The 21,269-nt window shown below is 34.7% G+C and overlaps 2 protein-coding genes and 1 long non-coding RNA gene across 3 annotated transcripts; 1 reads left to right on the forward strand and 2 right to left on the reverse strand.

Moving 5' to 3' along the window:
• The first annotated feature begins 1,703 nt into the window (after window positions 1-1,703).
• Window positions 1,704-2,786, forward strand: LOC110612133. Its single transcript, XM_021752824.2, has 2 exons — window positions 1,704-2,366; window positions 2,638-2,786. Exons 1-2 carry the CDS (start codon window positions 1,999-2,001, stop codon window positions 2,693-2,695), a joined length of 426 nt encoding a protein of 141 aa, XP_021608516.2. The 5' UTR covers window positions 1,704-1,998; the 3' UTR covers window positions 2,696-2,786.
• Window positions 2,787-3,950: 1,164 nt separating this feature from the next.
• LOC110612136 lies at window positions 3,951-5,427 on the reverse strand. Its single transcript, XR_002487436.2, has 2 exons — window positions 5,192-5,427; window positions 3,951-5,083 (listed from the first exon to the last, which is right to left on the reverse strand). It is a non-coding gene; the product is annotated as an uncharacterized LOC110612136 (long non-coding RNA).
• A 731-nt stretch (window positions 5,428-6,158) lies between these two features.
• Window positions 6,159-10,319, reverse strand: LOC110612122 (organic cation/carnitine transporter 4). The gene is made up of 2 exons (XM_021752805.2): window positions 9,844-10,319; window positions 6,159-7,514 (listed from the first exon to the last, which is right to left on the reverse strand). Exons 1-2 carry the CDS (start codon window positions 10,244-10,246, stop codon window positions 6,334-6,336), a joined length of 1,584 nt encoding a protein of 527 aa, XP_021608497.2. The 5' UTR covers window positions 10,247-10,319; the 3' UTR covers window positions 6,159-6,333.
• Window positions 10,320-21,269: the final 10,950 nt, after the last annotated feature.

Genomic DNA, 21,269 nt, shown 5'->3' on the forward strand with positions numbered 1-21,269 from the left:
CCTTCCCTAAATAGAAGAACTTAAATTAGTTACTATATAGTATAATAAGTAATTACTATAGCAAATATCTTTTAAAGTAGTTAAAATCAACCAATCAATAAATTTTATAACGGTCAATTTTTGCTTTATATATATATATATGTTTGAAGATTTCATTCTGATTTTAATTTTGATTCGATTTATTTAAATTCAATATTTAAAAAATTTTAGAAAAATGTTAAATAATAAATGGATGTTAATTAAAATCAGACTGATGTGCAATTGTAATTAATTTAAGATTTGATTGGATCAATTCATTTGCAGTTAAAAAACTCTCTTCCCTCTCTCTCCAAACAAAGTTTCTTGATTCCGCCCACTCCCCCATCTCTTTTCTTTACTTCTGTTAGTTTTTGTTTTTATTTCTTTTCTTTGCATTTTCTTGCTTAAATTTAATTAAAGTTATTTCAATAATGCACAAATCCGTTTAAATTTATAAATTTAAATTAATAATTTATAGAAAAATATATTTATATTGATAAATTTTATTTTAGAAAAATAACATTTTAAAAAATATTTAAATTTTAAACCTTTATTTGTTTAAAAAAATAATTTGTCTTTAAAAAATATTTTTTAAAAAAATAGTCATGAATTTTTTTTTTCAAAATAACTTATTTTTTATTATTTAATTTTAATATTAGACACTGTTAGTTTTAAAAAATAATTTTTTAAAAAATATTTTCAATATTTTTTAATATTTAGAATATCAAAAAAAATTACGTCATTTTAAAAATGACTTTTTTAAAAAAAGGTAATTCTTTTTAGAATAATTTAATTTTTTATAAAAAACATATTTTTATTAATTAATTTTTTCAAATACCTAAACATTATAAAATATGAAAATTATTTTTTAAAAAATGTTTTTCGTGAAATCAATGAAGATTTTATTTATTTAGAGAATATAATTTGTATTTAGAAAATATTTTTCAATAAAATAATTTATTCTTTATTATTTAATTTTAATTTAAGATTCTATTTTTTAAAAAAATAATTTATATTTAAAAATTATATTTTTCAATAAAATAACTAATTTTTTATTATTTAAATTTAATTTTAAAAATAAAATATATTAACAAATTTATATATAAAAATATTAATAAAATCGTTAAAATAGAAAAAATCATTTAAATTTTGTTTAATTAAAAAAATATTTTTCTTTTAATTAAAATTTTTAAATATTTAAAGTGTAAAAAAATATAAAAAATATTTTTCGCGTTAGTGGAATAAACGGAGCTTAACTCGTTAAAATAAAAATATATAAAATTTTATAAATATTCATTATTAAAAATAATATATATATATTTAAAAATAAAAATTTATAAGTATAATATTTTATATAATAATCATTATTATAAATTATTAATTTTAAAGAATATATTAAAATAATATTTATATATAAATCAATTTATTATGATATTATATTTAAACGAATAATATTTCAACCAACATATAAATTCATCCATTAAGATTAAGGAAAAAATTGAACTTTATTTTAATGTAGTTGGCAAGAGAGTTGGGGTAAATTTTCTCTTACTATGTCATCTCCAAAACATTAGGAGCAAAAGCAGGGCTGCTTTGGGCCTTTGGCCATGTGCATCCAACGTGCCCCATCAACCCGGCAAGTCCGCCGCCATATCCCAGCCTTCCATTTGAGGAGCGTCATTGTAATAAAATCACAAATCCATGTCCATTTTCTTCTCCAATCGGATAATGCCAAAAATGTCTCCCCTCTATAAAAACCACCGTCTGTAGCTTCAGAAATCGCAAATCCGCCACGCAACCACCTACTTTCTCTTCTACCTACCGCCCCCACCACCAATAATGAAGATTAATATCCGAAACCTAAGAACGACGACGATGAGAGAGGAGAGTTTGTTCTCTCCTCTCCCTTAATCTCGCTTCGTTTTTGGTCTCTTCGGATTTGCCTTTTCTTTCCTTTTCTGGGTCATAAATTATCTATAGATGAAGTTCCTTTTGGAATTGGCCTCGTGTTGTGGGGCCAATGGCGGTGAAAGGTCCGATAAGGAAGCTCGGGAACCGAACAGGAGGCGTTCGGAGGAGACTCGGGCGCTGATGGTGCATCAGACCCTGGAGACTCTTAATACGAGAAGTAGGAGAAGAAAAAGGGGTAGAGCGGGTTTGGCATATCCGTGGTCCGCGGTTCCGATGGCTGAGTGGAAGCCTACGCTTTGCTCGATAGCTGAGGATAACGTGGTGGTGGTGGTGGAGGAGAGACCGGAAAGAGTTGTAAAGAGGAAGGGCAGCGGAGGACGTCGTGGTGGTGGGTCCCGTGGCATGGCTACTATTCCCAACTACAGTGAATATTACAGGTGACAACCTTTTTAAAAAAAATGTTGCAATTTTTTTATTTTATTCAAGTTATTTTCCAAATCAATTTTCCTATATTGAAATTAATTTTTCTGTATTTATTCATGCACTTAGAATAGTTAATTTTAAAAATAATTTATTTAACTGATTGATAAAAAAGAATCTTGTTCTTATTAATTATATTAATTTTGCTGGGTTAAGATGGTGTAATTTTAATAATTAGGAAATAATTAATTGTGAAAGTTTTTTATTATTATTATTAATTTCTTTCAGGCGGAGTAATCAGTTCGCGGTAATCCCAACATTTTCTGCGACACCGTTCATGATTTAGCAGCCATGATTTGTCATTGAATCAGAATTCAGAAGCTCTCTGGTGTAAATATATAATTTTAGTCAAATTAATAAAAGCTCCATTATGAAAATTTGCTGTTCATGATTACCCTAATCTGTGATAATTAAGCGTTTTGTGGCATTTATTAATGCAAATCTTTTCTCTCTTTTTTTCCCCTATTTTTGCATGACATTATTGCAGAAAAAAATTTTCAATAAAAATATTTTGTTTATCATTTTTTGGAAAAAAATTATATTTAATAAAAAAAATCAGCAAATGTTTTTATTCAGATAGTTTTCATTACTAATTAGTAATTGCATTTTAAATTTTATATGGTGAATAAAAATACTTTTAATTTTTAGAAAGTATGGTTAAAGTTAGAACTTGTAATCTCTCGTCCAATTCAATAGTTGTTATGCTATTATATTAAAATTTATTATTTATTACTCTATTCATTTTAAAAATTAAATTTATTTATGTTTTATATAAATTAAAATATATGGTTAATACAGTCGAATTAATTTATTTGTTTAGTATTTTTATTACACTCTCTATTAATAATAATATATTAAAATTTAAATATCTCATATTATGAATTCATCTTAATATTATTGATAATAATTTATTTTATTTTTAAATTTAGCGTCTGTTTTATCTTTGATAGGAAAAAAAAATCCGGATGTCATAAAGATTGAGATATGAGACTTTGTAGATCCGTGGGCCCACCAACACAATCAACCACCACCCAATCTGCCTTGCGTTTCAAATTGAAATGGAATTCGTATAATTTAAAAATTAAAATTCTACTTAGTATATATATAATTAAACTAGCTTCGAGTTAGATTAAATAAATTTATTAATTCTATCTCAAATTTGAAACTAATTTTCAATATTAATTTTAATTTTATATCAAATTAATTTTTCATTTTTTTATATTCTATTTTAGCTTCACATATTCTTAAAAAAGTTAGAAGATTTTTTTTTATTGATATAACTAAATAAAGATATTTAGGATACAAAACCAAAAGGCCCAAAGAAATTACGTTTTAAAACACTACAAAACAATCAAAATATTGAGATAAATCAAACCAACCATCAAAATCAGAAAAAAAAAAAAAAAATTAAAAAATCAACTCGAAAAACCAACCACTGATCCACCGCACAGCTACATCTCTTGGAAGCTAGAACACAGAAGATACCGTCAGCAACACCGGTGGCAACACAAACAATCGGAAATTCAAAGAAGACCTAATACACCAAAAGAGAGCAATATGCAAATAACAATAAAACAGAAAAGGTCCATGACAAAGCAAATCCGAACATATTTGAAATAGAAAATGAGAAGACTGACGATAAAGTTCATGGCGTTAACCTCGCTTGCGGGAGCGATGGCCACCGCAGTCTCGAAATGCCGACGTTGCACCAATGAGAAACCTCCATAGAAAAAAGTAACATTGCAACCCCATAAATCATAACTAAAAAAAACCCTCATATGGATCTGGAAACGTGAAAGCAAAAATCAAAAGAAAACCACCAACACATCCGACAAATGTAAGGGAAAACCAAGTGAATGAAAGGTGTCAAAACGGAAACCAAAACGGATGGTTCTTCGATCTCATTTTCCCTTACTGTCTCCCACACCAGCATTTGAATACAATTGTTAAGTCAAGACTAGATCCAAACTGCAAAGCCTTAGTTTTGTTGATCCAAATAATTTATTTTTAAACTCAGCTCAAAATGACCAACCTTGTTATTTATTAGTCTTTAAACTATCTTATATAAATTCCTTCTTCCCTTTTCCACCGATGTGGGATCTCAAGTTGTTGGATTTCATAGGTCTGTTAGCAAGGCCAATACAACAAAGCTCAGAACATTCACAAGAAAAGCCTAATGAAAACAAGACCCAAAGCCTTAAAAATGAAAATCTAACACAACGATAGTGTAGAGAAGCTCGAGCATTGCCCGTGAGAAACGAGATGGAGCTGTAGCATGATTGAGCAGAAAAAAGGAGGCATCCAAAGGGGTTGTGATTCGTCCATTAACACTAAATTGAAGCTCAAAAACAAACTCAATCAAAGCTAGAATCAAACTTACTAAACTTGACAACCAAATATTTAGGAGAGGGGGTGAGGACATTACTCTCAGCTGCATAATCTTAGCCTTAATGGTCATGGACTCAAAAGAGTCGGCTACAAATGAGTAGCTTATAGGCCCCAGAGTTACTCCACCAAAACCATAGAAAAACTCTCTAAAAGCAGAGGTCATCCTTTAAAATTGTAAGAAGAGTCGACAGATTTAAGGATTTGAAACCCTCTCATGAGCATCAAATTTGCAAGTACTCCAAAGGACCCATCTAAGCGACATGCAAGCTTCCTCCTCTCTTTGGACCTGCAAGAAAGAGAAGACAACCATCAAAGGACAATATGCAGAGCCTCTTTCACTATTAGAGAAATTATCAAGTCAGGATCTATAATCTCCTCGCTAAGAAGCACAAACCAGTAAAAATAAAATAAAAAATCGATATCTATTGGCTCATTTTTTGGTGAAAGAATAGAACCACACTCTGATCAGGAAAAATGAGGATCATTCCTTGTCTGAATGAACAAGGGACAATCGATCTCATGGCAAGGAGAAGAAGATTCTTAGAGAATAAGAAAGCAAAAATCTCTCTCTAAAAAGCAGAAAAAGACTTGTCAATTTGAGTTAAATTTATATGAATGACATATTTGTTACTTAAATCAGGAAAATTAATAATCATTTATATAAGAAATATATTTTTTTATGATAATTTTTTATAATTTTTAAAAATAGAATTTAATGAAGTGTTAAATTTTCATAATAATAATTAAGTTTAGGGGAAGTTTAAATAATTTAAATAACGTCTAATCAGATTTGATAAAAATTTAAAATATTAAAAATATCTATCGAATTTACCATTTAAAAAAAGCTTTTATTATCATGTTCTAAAAAAAAGCTTTTATTATATATGACAATCCCATGACTCCTTTTTTTGGTACAATATACTATATCGTTTATCTCATGTAGGATCTTAATAAAATGACAATCCAATTAGAAATTAGCATCTATCTATATATAGATCACAAATTTACAACTATGCTACAATTTGCTCTTTTTTTTTAAAAAAAAAAAGTGCAACTATGATTGCATATGACAATTAACATAAAAGAAATTTAAATTAATATTTATAAAACTTTTTATTTTTTTATTTTTTTTAAATAAAAATTTTATAAATTTAAAAAATAAATAAAGTTTTCCTGAAAGGAATAATATATCTAAATAAACTAGTAAGATATAATTTCTTGAGTTGATAAAGATAAAGAGAATATAGAAGAGTGTAAATACTTGATATGAATTTAAAATATAAACACATAGTACCTCCATGCAAAAGTTACATGAACCCATTCATTTATATTTTTAATCTATATCGACCTGTCTAGCTAAGTTTTTTTTTTTTTTTTTTAAATATGCTTTAATGATATGAGAAAATTTTGTAATTCTAAAACAAGAAAGAAAAGAAGACGCCACGAATTTTGGTTCCTTGACCTTGATATCCTGTCTTTTCTTCATCACCCAGTCCTTCACTAAATCCCGTCAACAATAACAGATTAATACAAACTTCAAATGCCTCTCCAGCCACTTTCTCCATCCTCCATTCCCCTCATTGTGTCATACAATGGCCGATTTAGTGTCTCCGGCAGGTAAAATGCAAGCAATCCTCCCATGATTCCGCATACTGCAAACACCGCAAATGGGAACGCACCTCCCAAAACCACCACTAATGGTGCCAGTATTGCCCCCATTTGTGCTGACTGTGTAGCACTTCCAAGAGCTGCATTTCTCACTACTGTTGGAAACAACTCTGCTGTGTATATGAACAGTAAATTATAAGTCCCAGCCATCCCAAATATGCCAAAAATCCCACAAATCATTCTCATGATTTTCCATATCCCAGTATTCTCCATCAAACTTCCCATCAAGCAGAATAGCCCACTGAACCATTGTGTTCCAATTGCCAATGGTCTCCTGCCAAACTTGTTCAGCAGAAGTGCTGTTATAGTAAATGCTGGCATTTCAGCTACTGCATTAAGCAGCACATTCAGGTAAAGGTTGGTGTCAAGATTCACAACATTTAAGCTAATCCCATAGTACACGACGGAGCACAATAAGTTAATCGCCACAGCTAAAAACAAACGGATACGGGTGAGTGGTGAGCGGATAACATCAATGAGAGAACCTGTTATCGCTTCTTTATTTGTTGCAGGTTCTTCTTTGCAATTCTGATCATTGCTTGAAATGCTGTTTGCTTCTTCATCAAGGGCCAAGATAACTCCATCAGGAAGATGGTTTCCATTCGATTTAGCAATGACTCTCATTAGTTTCATTGCCTCATTGATTTTCCCACGTACAAGGTACCACCGTGGGGACTCGGAGATAAAAGGAAGGACAAGGATGAGGAATAGAATGGAAGGAATAGAGGAGGCAATATAGAGTTGCCTCCAAGAGCGGAAAACGTAAGCTATACCTGATAAAATGGCTATTCCAGTTGAGAAGAAATAGAATGTGGACATGCCGGCTGTGCCACGCTTCGTGGGGCCGACGGGCTCGGTGGCAAGGACAAAAGCACAGAGGCCAACGCCTCCGGTGCTGAAACCAGTGAGGAGACGGAGAAGTAGATAGGTCCTGTAATCTGGTGCTAATGCAGTTATGCAACCAAATAAGGCATTAAATGTACAAACTACTGTTAGGGAGCCTTTTCTTCCTAGTATGGAATCTGAGAGATGGCCAAATATCCCTGCACCTGAAAAATTCAAGCAAACGATCAGTTCAGGATGTCAGTTATTATTTTGATTGGTAGTGATTAAATTTCTATTAGATCATGCGTGTTGTCTTCTTATTACAATATTCAAACTTCAATCATGCAGTATTATATTTGCCAATTGGCACCATTTTTCACACTTCAAGGGAACTCATTTTTTACACCATAATACAAGACACGCAAATTTTCACAAACAGGAGAAGTCGGTAAAAGAGAAAAAGGTAGAAAGGCAGTGCATCTGATACCTATAAATACTCACAAACGGGACAAGAAATTTGATCCCGTCTATTTTCTTCGCTGTAATTATTTCTATAAAGAGAGTGCTAGCCGAAGACTTGGAGAAGTGTAAAAGATTTCTTTTGTCCAGACTATGGTGGAGGGATCCAGACATCCAGTACCTTCTCATTTGCCTTTTTTTTTTTTTTCTTTTTTGAATTTGGCAGTGAAGGTCAAGGATTTTAAATTATTATTTCAATAAATTAAGAGGAGAACTTGACACCTGCCAAATTAATAAGACAATCTAGGTTTGACAATTCAAAACCACCTCAGCCAACCCAATTAAACGACAAATACAGTGAGCGGCTCGAGAACATGATTCGCAGCACCCCACATGCACTAGGCAGGCGACAAATGTTCACAGGAACTGGTTTTAATATTCTCTACTTCTCCCCAGTCATTTTTATCACTGCTATTTCTTTTTATTATTTAATTAAAAGATAATTTAAAAAACACTAAATTTGAACCATAAAATAATCAACTGTAACTAAATTACAAGCTGTCCGATGACGAACATTGCCACGGTTGATAGCTCTTGAAGAAAGGGTTGGTTTTGTTAATGTTTTTGTAGCTATTCCATATATAAATAAGGAAATACTTATCCCAATTCCGATAAGCGACTACAAATCAACAAAAGCTGGCAGCCTTCTATGTCTTTCATTTTTATCAAGTATAATGTTTATCTTATCTAAGTCGAGCTCTATCATTTAATTATTCAAATAATACGAAAATGATCCTACAAGAAGAAGCGTCATAGTTTCAACTTTCTCTTAAAAATGGTATAGTAGTATGGTGGTATCACATGTAAATTCACACGGGTCTTGATAATCTATTTGCAATATAATAAAAGCTTAAGGGTGCTAAAAAAATATAATATAAAATTAAGGGTTCTTCTCAATTCTAAATTTCCTTTTTATGTTTGAAAACATTTTTCTGAATTTGTCTTTTTATATATTTTTCTATAAAAAAATTATTGATACAAATATGAAAAATAAAATCACAAGGAAAATTTATTATAAATTATGGACTAAAAAGGCTAAAAGAATAAACATATCAGTATTATTATTACAACAAATTAACGTGAAAAATAGAAAGCTAATTGCAACTTTAATTATAAAACGGGAAGGACTTTTGCCAATATAGGGTTAGGAAGAAAAATTTATTAATTTACAATTAAAAAAAATTTATAAATTTAGAATTTGACTAAGTAATCCAAACACTGCTAAAAATATTTATTTTTTTTTAAATAGTGACTTAATACTACTGTAAATGGCGACATGTTCGTTATATTAATAAATTATTAAATTAATATAAATTAATAGCCTAACGCTATCGTGAGTGACCATGTCATTATTTAATTTTTAATTATTAATATATTATAATAATATATTTATATTATATTAATTTAATAATTTTATTTATATTATATTTTTTATAATAATAAATTTTTTATTATATATCTTATTAATTTTAATATATTATTATACTAGTTATTTATTTTTTCTTCTTCAATAAATTATAAAGAATTCAATGATAGCCTATTATTTAAAATATATAAAATATAATAACTTATAAATAAATTTATAACTGATATTATTTAATTATAATATTATTATAATAATATATTAAAATTAATAAAATATATAAAAATTATTTATTATTATAAAAATATAACATAAATAATATTATTAAATTAATATAATATAAATATATTATTATAATATATTAATAATTAAAAAATAAAAAAAAATATAAAGTTTATCCTGGTGCCACTGTAAATGGCGGTGCGCTTTGAAAAGCAAAGCGTCAGGTGTAAAATGTAAAATGTTCCGAGTGTAGGATTTAACCACACAACTCCACAAATATTTTTTCTCTTACCCTGAATTGATAAAAAAGATTTTCCTCACTCTAAATTGGCAAAAAGCCCTAAGAAGATTAGATGATGAGGACAGCAAGATATGCATAGGAAAGTGCCAGGAAGGCGGAGGAGGAACACACGAGCCAACAGTTAAAAAATAGTAAAAACGAGACTCACCAATCATGCAGCCGCCGAAGAAAACGGCCTGCACCAATCCGACCTTAAACTTGTTTCCACATACCAAGCCCCACTGTGCCACCGTGGACCTCTCCAGGCCACCAACCCACTCCCACGAACCCGGTTCAAATCCACAAACATTCTTCGCCGTTGCGTCGCAACCCGGTCCTAGACATCTGAAATCCGGTTCACAATCTGCAAATATCATCACCATCGTGTGGAACGCCTCCAAAGCCCAAGCCAGGCTCGTTAGCACAAAGTGACGCATTTGCCACCACCCGAATTCGCCGCAGTGCTTTTGGAGCATATCATCAATGGTTAGCTTCTCCGCCTCGGATTGTTTTAAAGAAGATTGGAGCAGCGGCGATCTGAGCTCCGGATCTGGTGATGACGTCAGAGCCATCTTGTGATTATTATTGGTTTCCCTTAGCACTTCGTTTACCAGGCGAAGGAGGCGGATATATATATGCTATATTCCCGAGAATGAGTGAAGGAAATAGAGGAGGAGTCGGAGAAGGGTACGTACGCAATATAAGTGGGGTCCCGGAACCACGTGGAAGTAGATTCAGCCGTTAGTTTGAAATTTGGACTGCTGGTCAAGATGTGCGACTCTATTTAGATGAGAGTCAAAATAAAATCTTTACTATTTTGTGAAAAAAAATAAATAAAATTACCACGTCATTTTAATACATAATTAAAATTTTACTAATTAAATTGGATTTGGTCAATTCATGCATGCATATTTACTAATCCTTTATCATATATACACATAAAAAAATATAAACTCATTAAAGACGAAATCTAATAAAACAAACATTGTATATAGACATCCCAAGTATAGAAATTGGGAAGTATGATTTTACTCCAAACTAATTTTAAAAAATATATGAAAAAATAATATAAATTTCTCCCCTTCGGTTCGATTCTCCTTAGTAATTTTTTTCAAAAAAAATTAAACATTAAAAATTAAAAAAATAAAATCTAAGATCTTTTAAATTTATTTAAAAGTATTTATCATTAGATTAAATTTATAAATACCCCTTAATAATTTTTTTTAACTAATGCCACTTATTAGTTAAAGTTTGTATTTATTTATTTAATTAATTATATTATTAAAGAATAATTGTACGCTTCTTTGGCATATATAAAAATTCCAAATTGATTAAAATTTTAACTTTGATGGATGCAACATCTTGCATTTTGGATCTCAATTTCAAATGGTGCCACGTCATTACCGTTAACAGCATATGATTTTTTTTTTTTTTTTGAAATGGAACAGCATATGATTATCATTAGTAATAGCATGCACAATTAATTCAATCACTATATTTTGAATTTTTTTATTAAAAAATTTAAAATATAATTGTTAAAACTAACAAATTTTGTAGCTTTTTTCAACAATTATCTTTGTTTGTTATGGGATAATATTAAAATATGGCAAACCAGTCAAATTTGCTTTATAGCTTTTTTTTTCAACAATTATCCTTTTTAAATGGGATAATAATATCAAATTTTACATTTTAATTTAAAATATTTCTCCGTAGTATTATTACAATATCAAATATATATAAATAAAACTAAATAAATTAAATATCGTATATCTCACTATTCTAAATTACAATTCGTGATAACTTTATTTAACATTATAATATAAAGTTAAATTTAAATAAAAAAACACTATAAAAAATATTTATTGACAAATGACTTTATTTAGTATTTTAATATTAATTTAAATTATTAGCCTTAATTCTAGACCATAGCAGCTCATTGGATTCAATGATTTGTTAGACAGGAATAAAAGACAGAAATCTTGGAATATGTTAAAGTATCTTGTAGGGATATCCTCTTTGCCATTGGTGTATATTAGAGACTTTAATAACTTATTTCTTAGGAGGATAAGGATGGGGTCTTCCTGGAGTATTTATTCACGGGTTTTGGGAAGCCGAGTCTCCCTCACTTGAGTATTTTAATAACCTATTTTCCAAGTCTAATGGTGATTATTCATGTGTTGTATTATTAGTAATAGTAATAATGATAGGCTCTTAGAACATTTTTCGGTTGAAAGAGTTTAGTAAAGCAGTTTTTCAAATGTATTTTAAGATTGTAATACCCGGCTAGAGTCCCGCATCGAAATTCTAGTTTCCGGTGGAATCCAGGATGTCGGAATTCTCTAGAAGGGTAAGATTTATGTTTTTTTTAAAAGTGTTTTAGTAAGTTTTAATGTTTTAAAGTGTAAAGGAAATAAGGTTGTTGAAAGAAAAGAGCCAAAGAAGAAATGCAAGGTTCGGCCGCTGAAGGTGAAAGTTCGGCCGCCGAATATACATGAGTTTGGATTCACGTTAGGCCGTCGAAGGTAGTCTGACCAGCCACCTATAAAAAGCCCTAGGTCGGTGAAATGGATAAGTTTCTTCCATTTTCACAGACAGAGGTGAGATCATGCTCTTCCTTGGGTGATCTTCATGATTTTTACAAATCTTTCAAAGTTTTGATGAGTTTGTATGTTATTTTGAAGGTTTTGAGCTAAAAACCAAGATTTTGAAGTTTAGAGAGTTTGAGAGTGAATTTCTCCACATCTCCACGTTAGGATCACATATCCTCTAGATCTTCAAGAGGTAAGTGTAGATCCTTAGCTTCTTTGATGTGTTATGAAGGTTTTATGGAGGTTTATGGGTAGAGATGCATGATTAGGGTAAGTTGAGTTTTTGGTTGATTTGTGGTCAAAGCATGCTTAGGTGCTTAGTTGTGATGTTTGTTGGGGTTTTGAGGTAGTTTTGGACCCCTTTGTGCATATGTTTGCGTATATGTGTGTTGTAGAGTTGAGGTTTGCATGTTTGAGAAGTTTGGAGGAAGATTGCATGAAGTTGAGCAGGGTTCTGCCTTACTGGGGAACCCAGTTTCGGCCGCCGAAAGAGGGTTCGGCCGCCGAACATGCTAAGGAGGTGGTTTCGGCTGCCTAAGCTTGCCCAAGCTTGCCCCCGAAAGTTTGGACTTTCGGCTCTGGAGGGGAGTTTCGGCCGCCGAAAGTGCCGCCGAACATGCATGAGTTTCGTCTCTAGAGAGGACTTTCGACAGCCGAAGGTGCCGCCGAAAGTGCCTGACTTTCGTCTCTGGAAGGGACTTTCGGCCACCGAACCTGCCGCCGAAAGTGCCCTGTCCAGCCTTCTTTTGCATGTTTTCCTTGATGGTTTTAGGATGTTTTAGGGGTTTTTGGGGAGGTTTATAGAGATGTCCTTGAGTTAGTTTGGTCCCTCATTTGAGTCCATCTGTGTAGAAACGGACCAGAGGAACCAAAGAGATCAGCAGTGAGCACTGCTTCAGAGTTTCCAGAGTCAATTCAGAGTCAGCCAGAGGTGAGTGGAACTAAACTAAATCTGTTTTATATGAGTAATTAAATGCTTTTTAGCATGTTTCATGCACCATGATTATGCAATAGGTTGATTGCATTATAATTCACGAAGATGTTGCATTGCATTTTATGTTGTTGATGTGGATGGAATGTGGGTGATCCATTAATCTCTGAGAAAGACCAGGTGCCCATTCTACGCCCTGGCACTAGTTATGAGAAAGACCATGTGCCCATTCTACGCCCTGGCACTAGTTATGAGGAAGACCAGGTGCCCATTCTACGCCCTGGCATGAGGTATCAGGTAAGACAGGAAGACCAGGTGCCCATTCTACGCCCTGGCACGAGGTATCAGGTAAGACAGGAAGACCAGGTGCCCATTCTACGCCCTGGCACGAGTATAGGATGTCAGGACTATTGGTGACACATTCATCCTTGCTGTGAATTGTCTGTGATATGATGCATTTCATTTGAGCATGTTTAATTAACATGTATTATTGTTCTACTCACTGGGCTAGTATAGCTCACCCCTCTCCCTTAACCCTAGTCTTGCAGGACCAGAGGTCAGGGGAAGTTCAGCAGGGTTCAGGAAGAGGAAAAAGTTGTAATAGTATAGTGTGGACATGTAACATGTGTAAAGAGATGTAATGGTATTGTATAAGAGTTTAGCATTGTGCTTGACCTAGATGTGTTGTAAATCCTTTTTGGATACATGATCTGTTTATAGTATGGAAATATTTTATGAGTATGAAAACCAGGCTTACCATAGTATGAGTTTTAACCCGTCTAGAGCAATGATGAGAGCTCTAGTAAGGGGTTCAGTATTACAGAGATAGTGCATACACAGGTTGAGCCTTGGTACAAAGCAAAGTTTTATATTTGTACAGAAAATGTATGATCATGTATGGGATTTTACAGGTACTCAGACAGTATAGCAGGCTTGCTATGGGTCCCGGCGACCTTAAGTCGACCTGGATCCTAGCGCCGGTAGCGGTCCGATTTTCGGGTCGTTATAGATTGGTATCAGAGCCCTAGGTTCATATAGTCGGACCTATAGAGAGAGTGTCAGGCTCATAGAGTGTAGGTCAAGCACAATAGGAAATCATGTCCACTAGGATAGGATGTAGAGTCCTGTCTATATGCTGATGTGTAATGCCATGATTTATGCATGTGCATTGTTGTTATGTGATGTTTATTTGCTGATGTATGCTGTTATGTGTTGTTTTCCAGTAAGCTAAGATAAGAGGAACTCGTCGATCTGCACGATTGACTGGAGTCCCACCAGAAAGTGAGGGTACAGCTGCTCGTCCTCCTGCGTTGCCAAGGGCGAGATCTCAGAGATCAAGCAGGGAGGGTACGTCAAGGGACCCTAGAAGGTCTTTTGACGAGAGCAGAAGAGGAACAGATAGAGGAGGAAGGTCAGAGGAAGTGAGGGAGGCCATGGATGTGGATCAGGGCAGAGAGGAAAGCATGGGAATGGACAGATCTGAAGAGGGTATGGGAGAATCTCAGGGAGGCGCTCAGGCCTCGGGGTATGGTTATCCACCCCAATATCCACCCTTTCCACAGGGCCCGGGGTATCCGAAGAGAAGATTAACATCAACACCGGTGTTAGCTCTGCCTGTCAGTAATGAGGACTTCACAGTGTTCTATGGTGCGTCTAGAGTGGGATTGGGTTGTGTTTTAATGCAGAACGATAGGGTGATTGCTTATGCTTCTAGACAGCTGAAGAAGCACGAGTTGAATTACCCCACCCATGACTTAGAGATGGCGGCAGTTATTGATAAGCGGTTGTCGAAGCCGTCAAAAATAAACCTATTAAACAATCAACAATTAACTTGTAGATAGTGGCAATAGGGTCGAACCACAGGGATTTGACACTACGGATTTTCCTATTAATGACTTGGACAAGTGAATAATAAGAAATTAAAAGAGGGGGGTTTTGTTTTGATGATTAAAACTAAATAGCAAGAGAAAGCGATAATTTAAATAGATGAGAATTTCAATAGGAGAAGAATTCTAGTTGAAGAATGGATCTATTTCAGTTTGTTTAGAATTGATCATTGATCTTTTCGATACTCCTATTTATTTCAATAAATTAGTTTAGGATGTGGAAGACGCTTCTCACAATCCAAATTCCTCCTTAGTTCTAGTTTGATTAGGAAACGTTCGCTAATCAAACACTAATCAACAAGTTGCCAAGGAACGTCCTTGGGGCATTGTAGCATCGAACAACTGTCAACTGCATTAAGACTTAGAGAAACCTAATTCTAACCTTGCCAACCGCGTGGTCAAGTTTAGATTATGCAACTTGATTAAATGTGTGTTTAAATAATCTAAGCAATTACGGACCTAAATTATTCAAACAATTGTTACTTAAGCAATTAAAAGCAATAGGCCTAAATTGATTCTAAAAGCAAAGCAACAATTATAGAAAGATCAAATTGCATAAATATTGAAAATAAATAGAAGTTTAATAATGGAGATTTAAATCTCCCAATTCATCACAAATCTGAAATTCACCAACTTCAACTAGAAAAGGTTGGATTTAGCCACTCATGGTGGACAAAATCACAAAAGGAAGAAGAAAGAAAAGAAGGATAATTTCTGCTGTGTTGCTGGAGAATTTCCGAGGATGGCAGATGCTGAAAGATATGATCAGATGCCTTTGATGCTGCCCTTTTATAGATGGAGAGTCCCAAGTCCAATTTGATTAGGGTTTTGTAATCTTAATTTGATTTGGTCTTCTTTGTAGTCTTTGATTCCTCTTTGAATTTTGTGTTTGATTGAGAATGGAACTCTCTAAATGAGGGGCGTGGCTCTTGGGACTGATCTTGTGGTGTTTGAAGTGGACTTGGACTTCTTTCCTTTGAATTTGGATTTTCTGCTCTTTTCCCGCCTCTGCTGTATTTTCTGTTATTAAAGTGATTTGGGCAGATTCTGCAAGTGATTTGGGCAAATCACTTGCTCATTTTGCCCCAATCGCTTCCTGGGGTTTAGTCCAGTTTCTGTCTTTGTTTCTGCGAGCGACTTGGCCAGTTCCTGCGAGTGACTTGGGCAAGTCACTTTGACCCAATCACTTTTTCCAGCTTTTTCTTCACTTTTTCTCTAACTTTCCAATTTCTTCCTTTTCTGTAAAAACATATCAAAAACACAAATTAAGCTAGAAAAATGTGTAAATAAACAGTAGAAAATATAATAAAAATGTGGCTAAATTATGCTTGATCAAATACCCCCACACCTAGCTTTTTGCTTGTCCTCAAGCAACAAACAACTTAGTCAATCAAGCTCCTTTTTCTTTTGAGCCTAAGTACCACTTAATCAGCCCCCCCTAGACTCCTAAATTGAAACACTACAGTGTAGGATGCATGTACTAAGGTTGTCCCCTTCTTTCCTTGTTTCCTATCGCTCACCATGGCCAAGGGAAAGTTTTTTATTTGATCATGCTTATTAATTTATATTAGGTTTAATGCAATCCCTTAAGAGTGACTTGCCCTATTTTAAGCATTTTTAATTACCAGCACTTTTTATCCTTGCCTGAAAAAGTCACCAACCTTTTTACGCGATGGTGCATATGGGTGATACACCCCCGGTTACTCAGTTGGTCACTTGTCCAAGTGGCTACTAGCTCTGTTCATAATCTTAGACCATCGAAACTTTATTTGCTTGAAAAAATCACTGACCTTTTTACGCGATTGTGTACATGGGTGATACACCCCCGGTTACTCAGTCAGTCACTTCTCCAAGTGGCTTTTAGGCACAGTTCATAGTCTTAGATCATAGGAACAGGTTGTGTTTTTTTATTTGCTGAGTTTCTCTTTTTCTTTTTCCTTTTTATATCAATTTGGGCAAATCAACTCAAAGAGAATTACACTAACTTTTATTTCATGTATTTTATTTTCCTTTCCTATTGGCCACAGCAGTTTCAAGAACTCAATTCAAGAAGAAAAACTTCCTAAGTAAAGGCTACACACTGTGCATGGTTCAATTTAGGTTTAAAGGGTTGGATAATCAATGGGGTCATGAGATAGGAAGCTCTTTTTACCTTGTTATCTATGCTGAGTAGAGCAAAAGCTAAGTCAAAATTCTGTGTGTGTGTGTGCAAAAAGTGAAAAAATGTGTGAAAAATTTTGGTGTGTGTTTATGGGGCAAAAAGATGCAAAATGAAACAAAAAAGAAAGCAAAAATATAATGTAATCAATGCAAAATATAACCTAGCAGTAAATACCCCCACACCTATCCCAAACATTGTCCTCAATGTTTAAACATAAATATGAAAAAATTAATAAGGAGAAGGAAAGGGACTGCCTGAGATGTGGGTGATTAGGCCAAGTGATTTGGGCAAATCACTCGGCCAAATCATTGTCGTGGCTGGTCTGTGGGCAGAAAAATGGTCCACCAGCAGCTGCAACAAGTGCCCCATATGCTGCATTCTGTCCTTGATTCTGGTGAGGTGAGCCTCCACCAAAGGGTCTTGAGGTGCCTTTTACGTCCTCCAAGGTCCACCCAATTGCTTTCTTGTGTTTCCTTAACATATCAAGGAGCTTTTCTTCTTCCTCCTTGCTGAATTGGTTGGAAATAATTACTGGAAGTGTATTTTCAACTTCCAAGTAGGCATATTTGAGGTGGCTGGGCAAGGGCTTCAGATCTGGTGCAGCTGCTATCTGGGACTTTGCCTGTTGTCTGCTGATTGATTTGGGCAGATCATCGCTGATGATTTGGGCAGATCGACTGCCTATCGTGTCTGTCTGCATTGGTGATTTGGGCAAATTGAATTCTGCTTGCACTGATGATTTGGGCAGATCGCCTTCTGTCATGTTTGTCTGCTCACTGATTTGGGCAAATTGTCTGGGTGATTTGGGCAGATCACTCTCTACCAAGTCTGTCTGCTCTAGTGATTTGGGCAAGACAGGGTCTGTTTGCTTAGGTGATTTGGGCAGATCATCTGTTGATTTGGGCAGATCACCCTCTGTCATGTCTATCTGCTCACTGATTTGGGCAGATTGTCTGGGTGATTTGGGCAAATCACCTTCTGTCATTTCTGTCTGCTGGTTGATTTGGGCAGATTGCCTGGGTGATTTGGGCAAATCACTCGCAGAATCTGCCCACATCACTATCTGGTCTGTCTCTGAGCAGTTTTTGTCCATCTCTTCATATCTGCTCAAATCAGCATGGAGTATTTCCTCTAGATCAAAATCAAAGACTTCTTGGCTCAAGTCATCAATGACATCAAGGCCATAAACAGGAGAAACATCTTTAGGGAATTTCATAGCTTCATAAACATTGAATTTGATAATCTCCCCTTCAAACTCCATGGTTAATGTGCCATCATGCACATCAATTTTGGTTCTTGCTGTGCTCAAGAATGGCCTTCCAAGTAGGATGTCAGAGGTGGTATTGCTCTTGTCTTCCTCCATGTCAATGATGTAAAAATCAGCTGGGAAGACTAGTTGGTCCACTTGCACCAACACATCTTCAAGCACTCCCTTGGGATAGACAATCGATCGGTCAGCCAATTGAATTACAATGCTGGTGCTTTTTAGTGAACCTGCATTCAATAAATTAAAAATAGAGAGAGGCATGACATTGATTGAAGCTCCAAGGTCACACATGGCTTTCTTTATCCCCACGTTGCCTATCTTGCATGAAACAGCGAACATCCCTCTATTCTTGCATTTGACTGGAATTTTTCTTTGAATAACAGCTGAGACACACTCCCCCACACTCACCTTTTCATGTTCAGCAAGTTTCCTTCGGTTGGTGCATAGCTCTTTGAGGAACTTAGCATACCTTGGAATTTGCTTTACAGCATCAAGTAGGGGAATGTTGATTTCCACCTTGCGAAAGGTCTCAAGTATTTCTTTCTCCTCTTTTTCTTTTTGAGACCTTGCAAATCTTTTGGGGAAAGGAGGAGGTACCTTGAATTTATCTGCTGGTTGCTGTTTCTGCCCTTGACTGGGTTCTGCCTGATCTGGTGATTTGGGCAAATCGTTTGGTGATTTGGGCAAATCACTTTCTGTCAAGTTTGTCTTCTCTGGCGATTGGGGCAGATTACCGCAGGTGACTTGGGCAGATCGATCGCAGAAATTGCCCTGATCACTTTCTGGCAGATTTTCCTTCATAGCCTGTTTTTGCAAGTTTTCAGACCCACTGTTTTGCAACTCTTTTCCACTCCTCAATGTGATGGCACTAACATTTTGCCTTGGATTTATCTCAGTTTGGGAAGGTAGCTTTCCTTGTGATTCAAGCTTACTCAAGGATGAAGCCATTTGTCCCACTTGTTGCTTCTTTGCTGGCTGTTCAGGAGCTGTTTGAGTGGTATATGTTGCTGGTTCAGCGAGTGCAACAACTTCTGGTTCAGTGGTGTCAATTTCTGAGGTTGCTGGTGTTTGGACAGCAACAAGGGATGTAATGGTGGCAGATTCAGCACTTGCTGATTTTTGGACAGCAGGTTCAGCAATTGCTGATGTAATTGTGGAATTTTCAGCAGATGAACAGCAACTGCTGTCTCTATTTGCAGTAGTTTGGACAGGCAGATTTTCAGCTTGAATTTCAGCTTCTTCACGTGCAACAGGGGGTTCTGCCATTGCTGGATTTTCTGCAGTAATCTGGAACTTGGTTTCTGGTGTAATTTCAGCAGTGGCAGGTGTGGCAGTAGATCCAGCAGCTTGGTCTGTTTTTGGGGAACCTTCGTCATCGTCCCATAGATCTTGAAGCTCTTCCTCTCTTCTTAATATGTGCGCGTTCATTGAGTTGACCGCTTGATCTACTTGCTGTTGTAGAATTTTCCCAGAAATTTCCAACTTCCTTACCAACTCTTCAAGTTCCATATTGGAGTTTCGAGGTGTTGCTTGGGCTTGATAGTTTTGGTGGTCCTGGTAGTTGTTAGCCTCAGTGTAGCCATAGTTCGGCTGATCTCCCCAATATGGATTGTATGTGTCAATGTACGGATCATGTCTTGGCTGTTCATAGAATCCTCCATATGCATGTCCAGACTGGCTATTGAATCCTCTAAATGTATGCACTGGTTGGTCATATTGATAAAGTGTGGGACATTGATCAGTTGGGTGTCCCACATATCCACAGATCCTACATGATCTTGGTGGCTGAAAGTGTTGAGCTCGACCTTTGACATAACTATCCACAAGAGAGGTTAGTTCAGAAATTTGAGAAGAGAGAAAAGACGTACTTACTGTAGCCATGCTTGTAAGGTCTTGGTAGTGCGTTCAATTTCAGGATCGTAAAGAAGAGCTTCTTTACGATCAGCCCTGGTCATAAAATGAAAATACGTTAGTTAGATCAAATCCCCGGCAACGGCGCCAATTTTTGATAAGCGGTTGTCGAAGCCGTCAAAAATAAACCTATTAAACAATCAACAATTAACTTGTAGATAGTGGCAATAGGGTCGAACCACAGGGATTTGACACTACGGATTTTCCTACTAATGACTTGGACAAGTGAATAATAAGAAATTAAAAGAGGGGGGTTTTGTTTTGATGATTAAAACTAAATAGCAAGAGAAAGCGATAATTTAAATAGATGAGAATTTCAATAGGAGAAGAATTCTAGTTGAAGAATGGATCTATTTCAGTTTGTTTAGAATTGATCATTGATCTTTTCGATACTCCTATTTATTTCAATAAATTAGTTTAGGATGTGGAAGACGCTTCTCACAATCCAAATTCCTCCTTAGTTCTAGTTTGATTAGGAAACGTTCGCTAATCAAACACTAATCAACAAGTTGCCAAGGAACGTCCTTGGGGCATTGTAGCATCGAACAACTGTCAACTGCATTAAGACTTAGAGAAACCTAATTCTAACCTTGCCAACCGCGTGGTCAAGTTTAGATTATGCAACTTGATTAAATGTGTGTTTAAATAATCTAAGCAATTACGGACCTAAATTATTCAAACAATTGTTACTTAAGCAATTAAAAGCAATAGGCCTAAATTGATTCTAAAAGCAAAGCAACAATTATAGAAAGATCAAATTGCATAAATATTGAAAATAAATAGAAGTTTAATAATGGAGATTTAAATCTCCCAATTCATCACAAATCTGAAATTCACCAACTTCAACTAGA

The sequence above is a fragment of the Manihot esculenta genome, chromosome 3 (genome assembly GCF_001659605.2).
Source record: "Manihot esculenta cultivar AM560-2 chromosome 3, M.esculenta_v8, whole genome shotgun sequence".
In the NCBI taxonomy this organism is placed as follows: Eukaryota; Viridiplantae; Streptophyta; class Magnoliopsida; order Malpighiales; family Euphorbiaceae; genus Manihot; species Manihot esculenta.

Excerpts from the sequence above, each read along its gene's own strand:
- LOC110612133 (XM_021752824.2), top strand. The coding sequence starts at position 1,999 with ATGAAGTTCCTTTTGGAATTGGCCTCGTGTTGTGGGGCCAATGGCGGT. Across the intron at positions 2,367-2,637 it reads AACTACAGTGAATATTACAG|GCGGAGTAATCAGTTCGCGG; the intron begins GTGACAACCTTT and ends AATTTCTTTCAG.
- LOC110612122 (XM_021752805.2), bottom strand. The coding sequence starts at position 10,246 with ATGGCTCTGACGTCATCACCAGATCCGGAGCTCAGATCGCCGCTGCTC. Across the intron at positions 7,515-9,843 it reads CTTCGGCGGCTGCATGATTG|GTGCAGGGATATTTGGCCAT; the intron begins GTGAGTCTCGTT and ends TGAATTTTTCAG.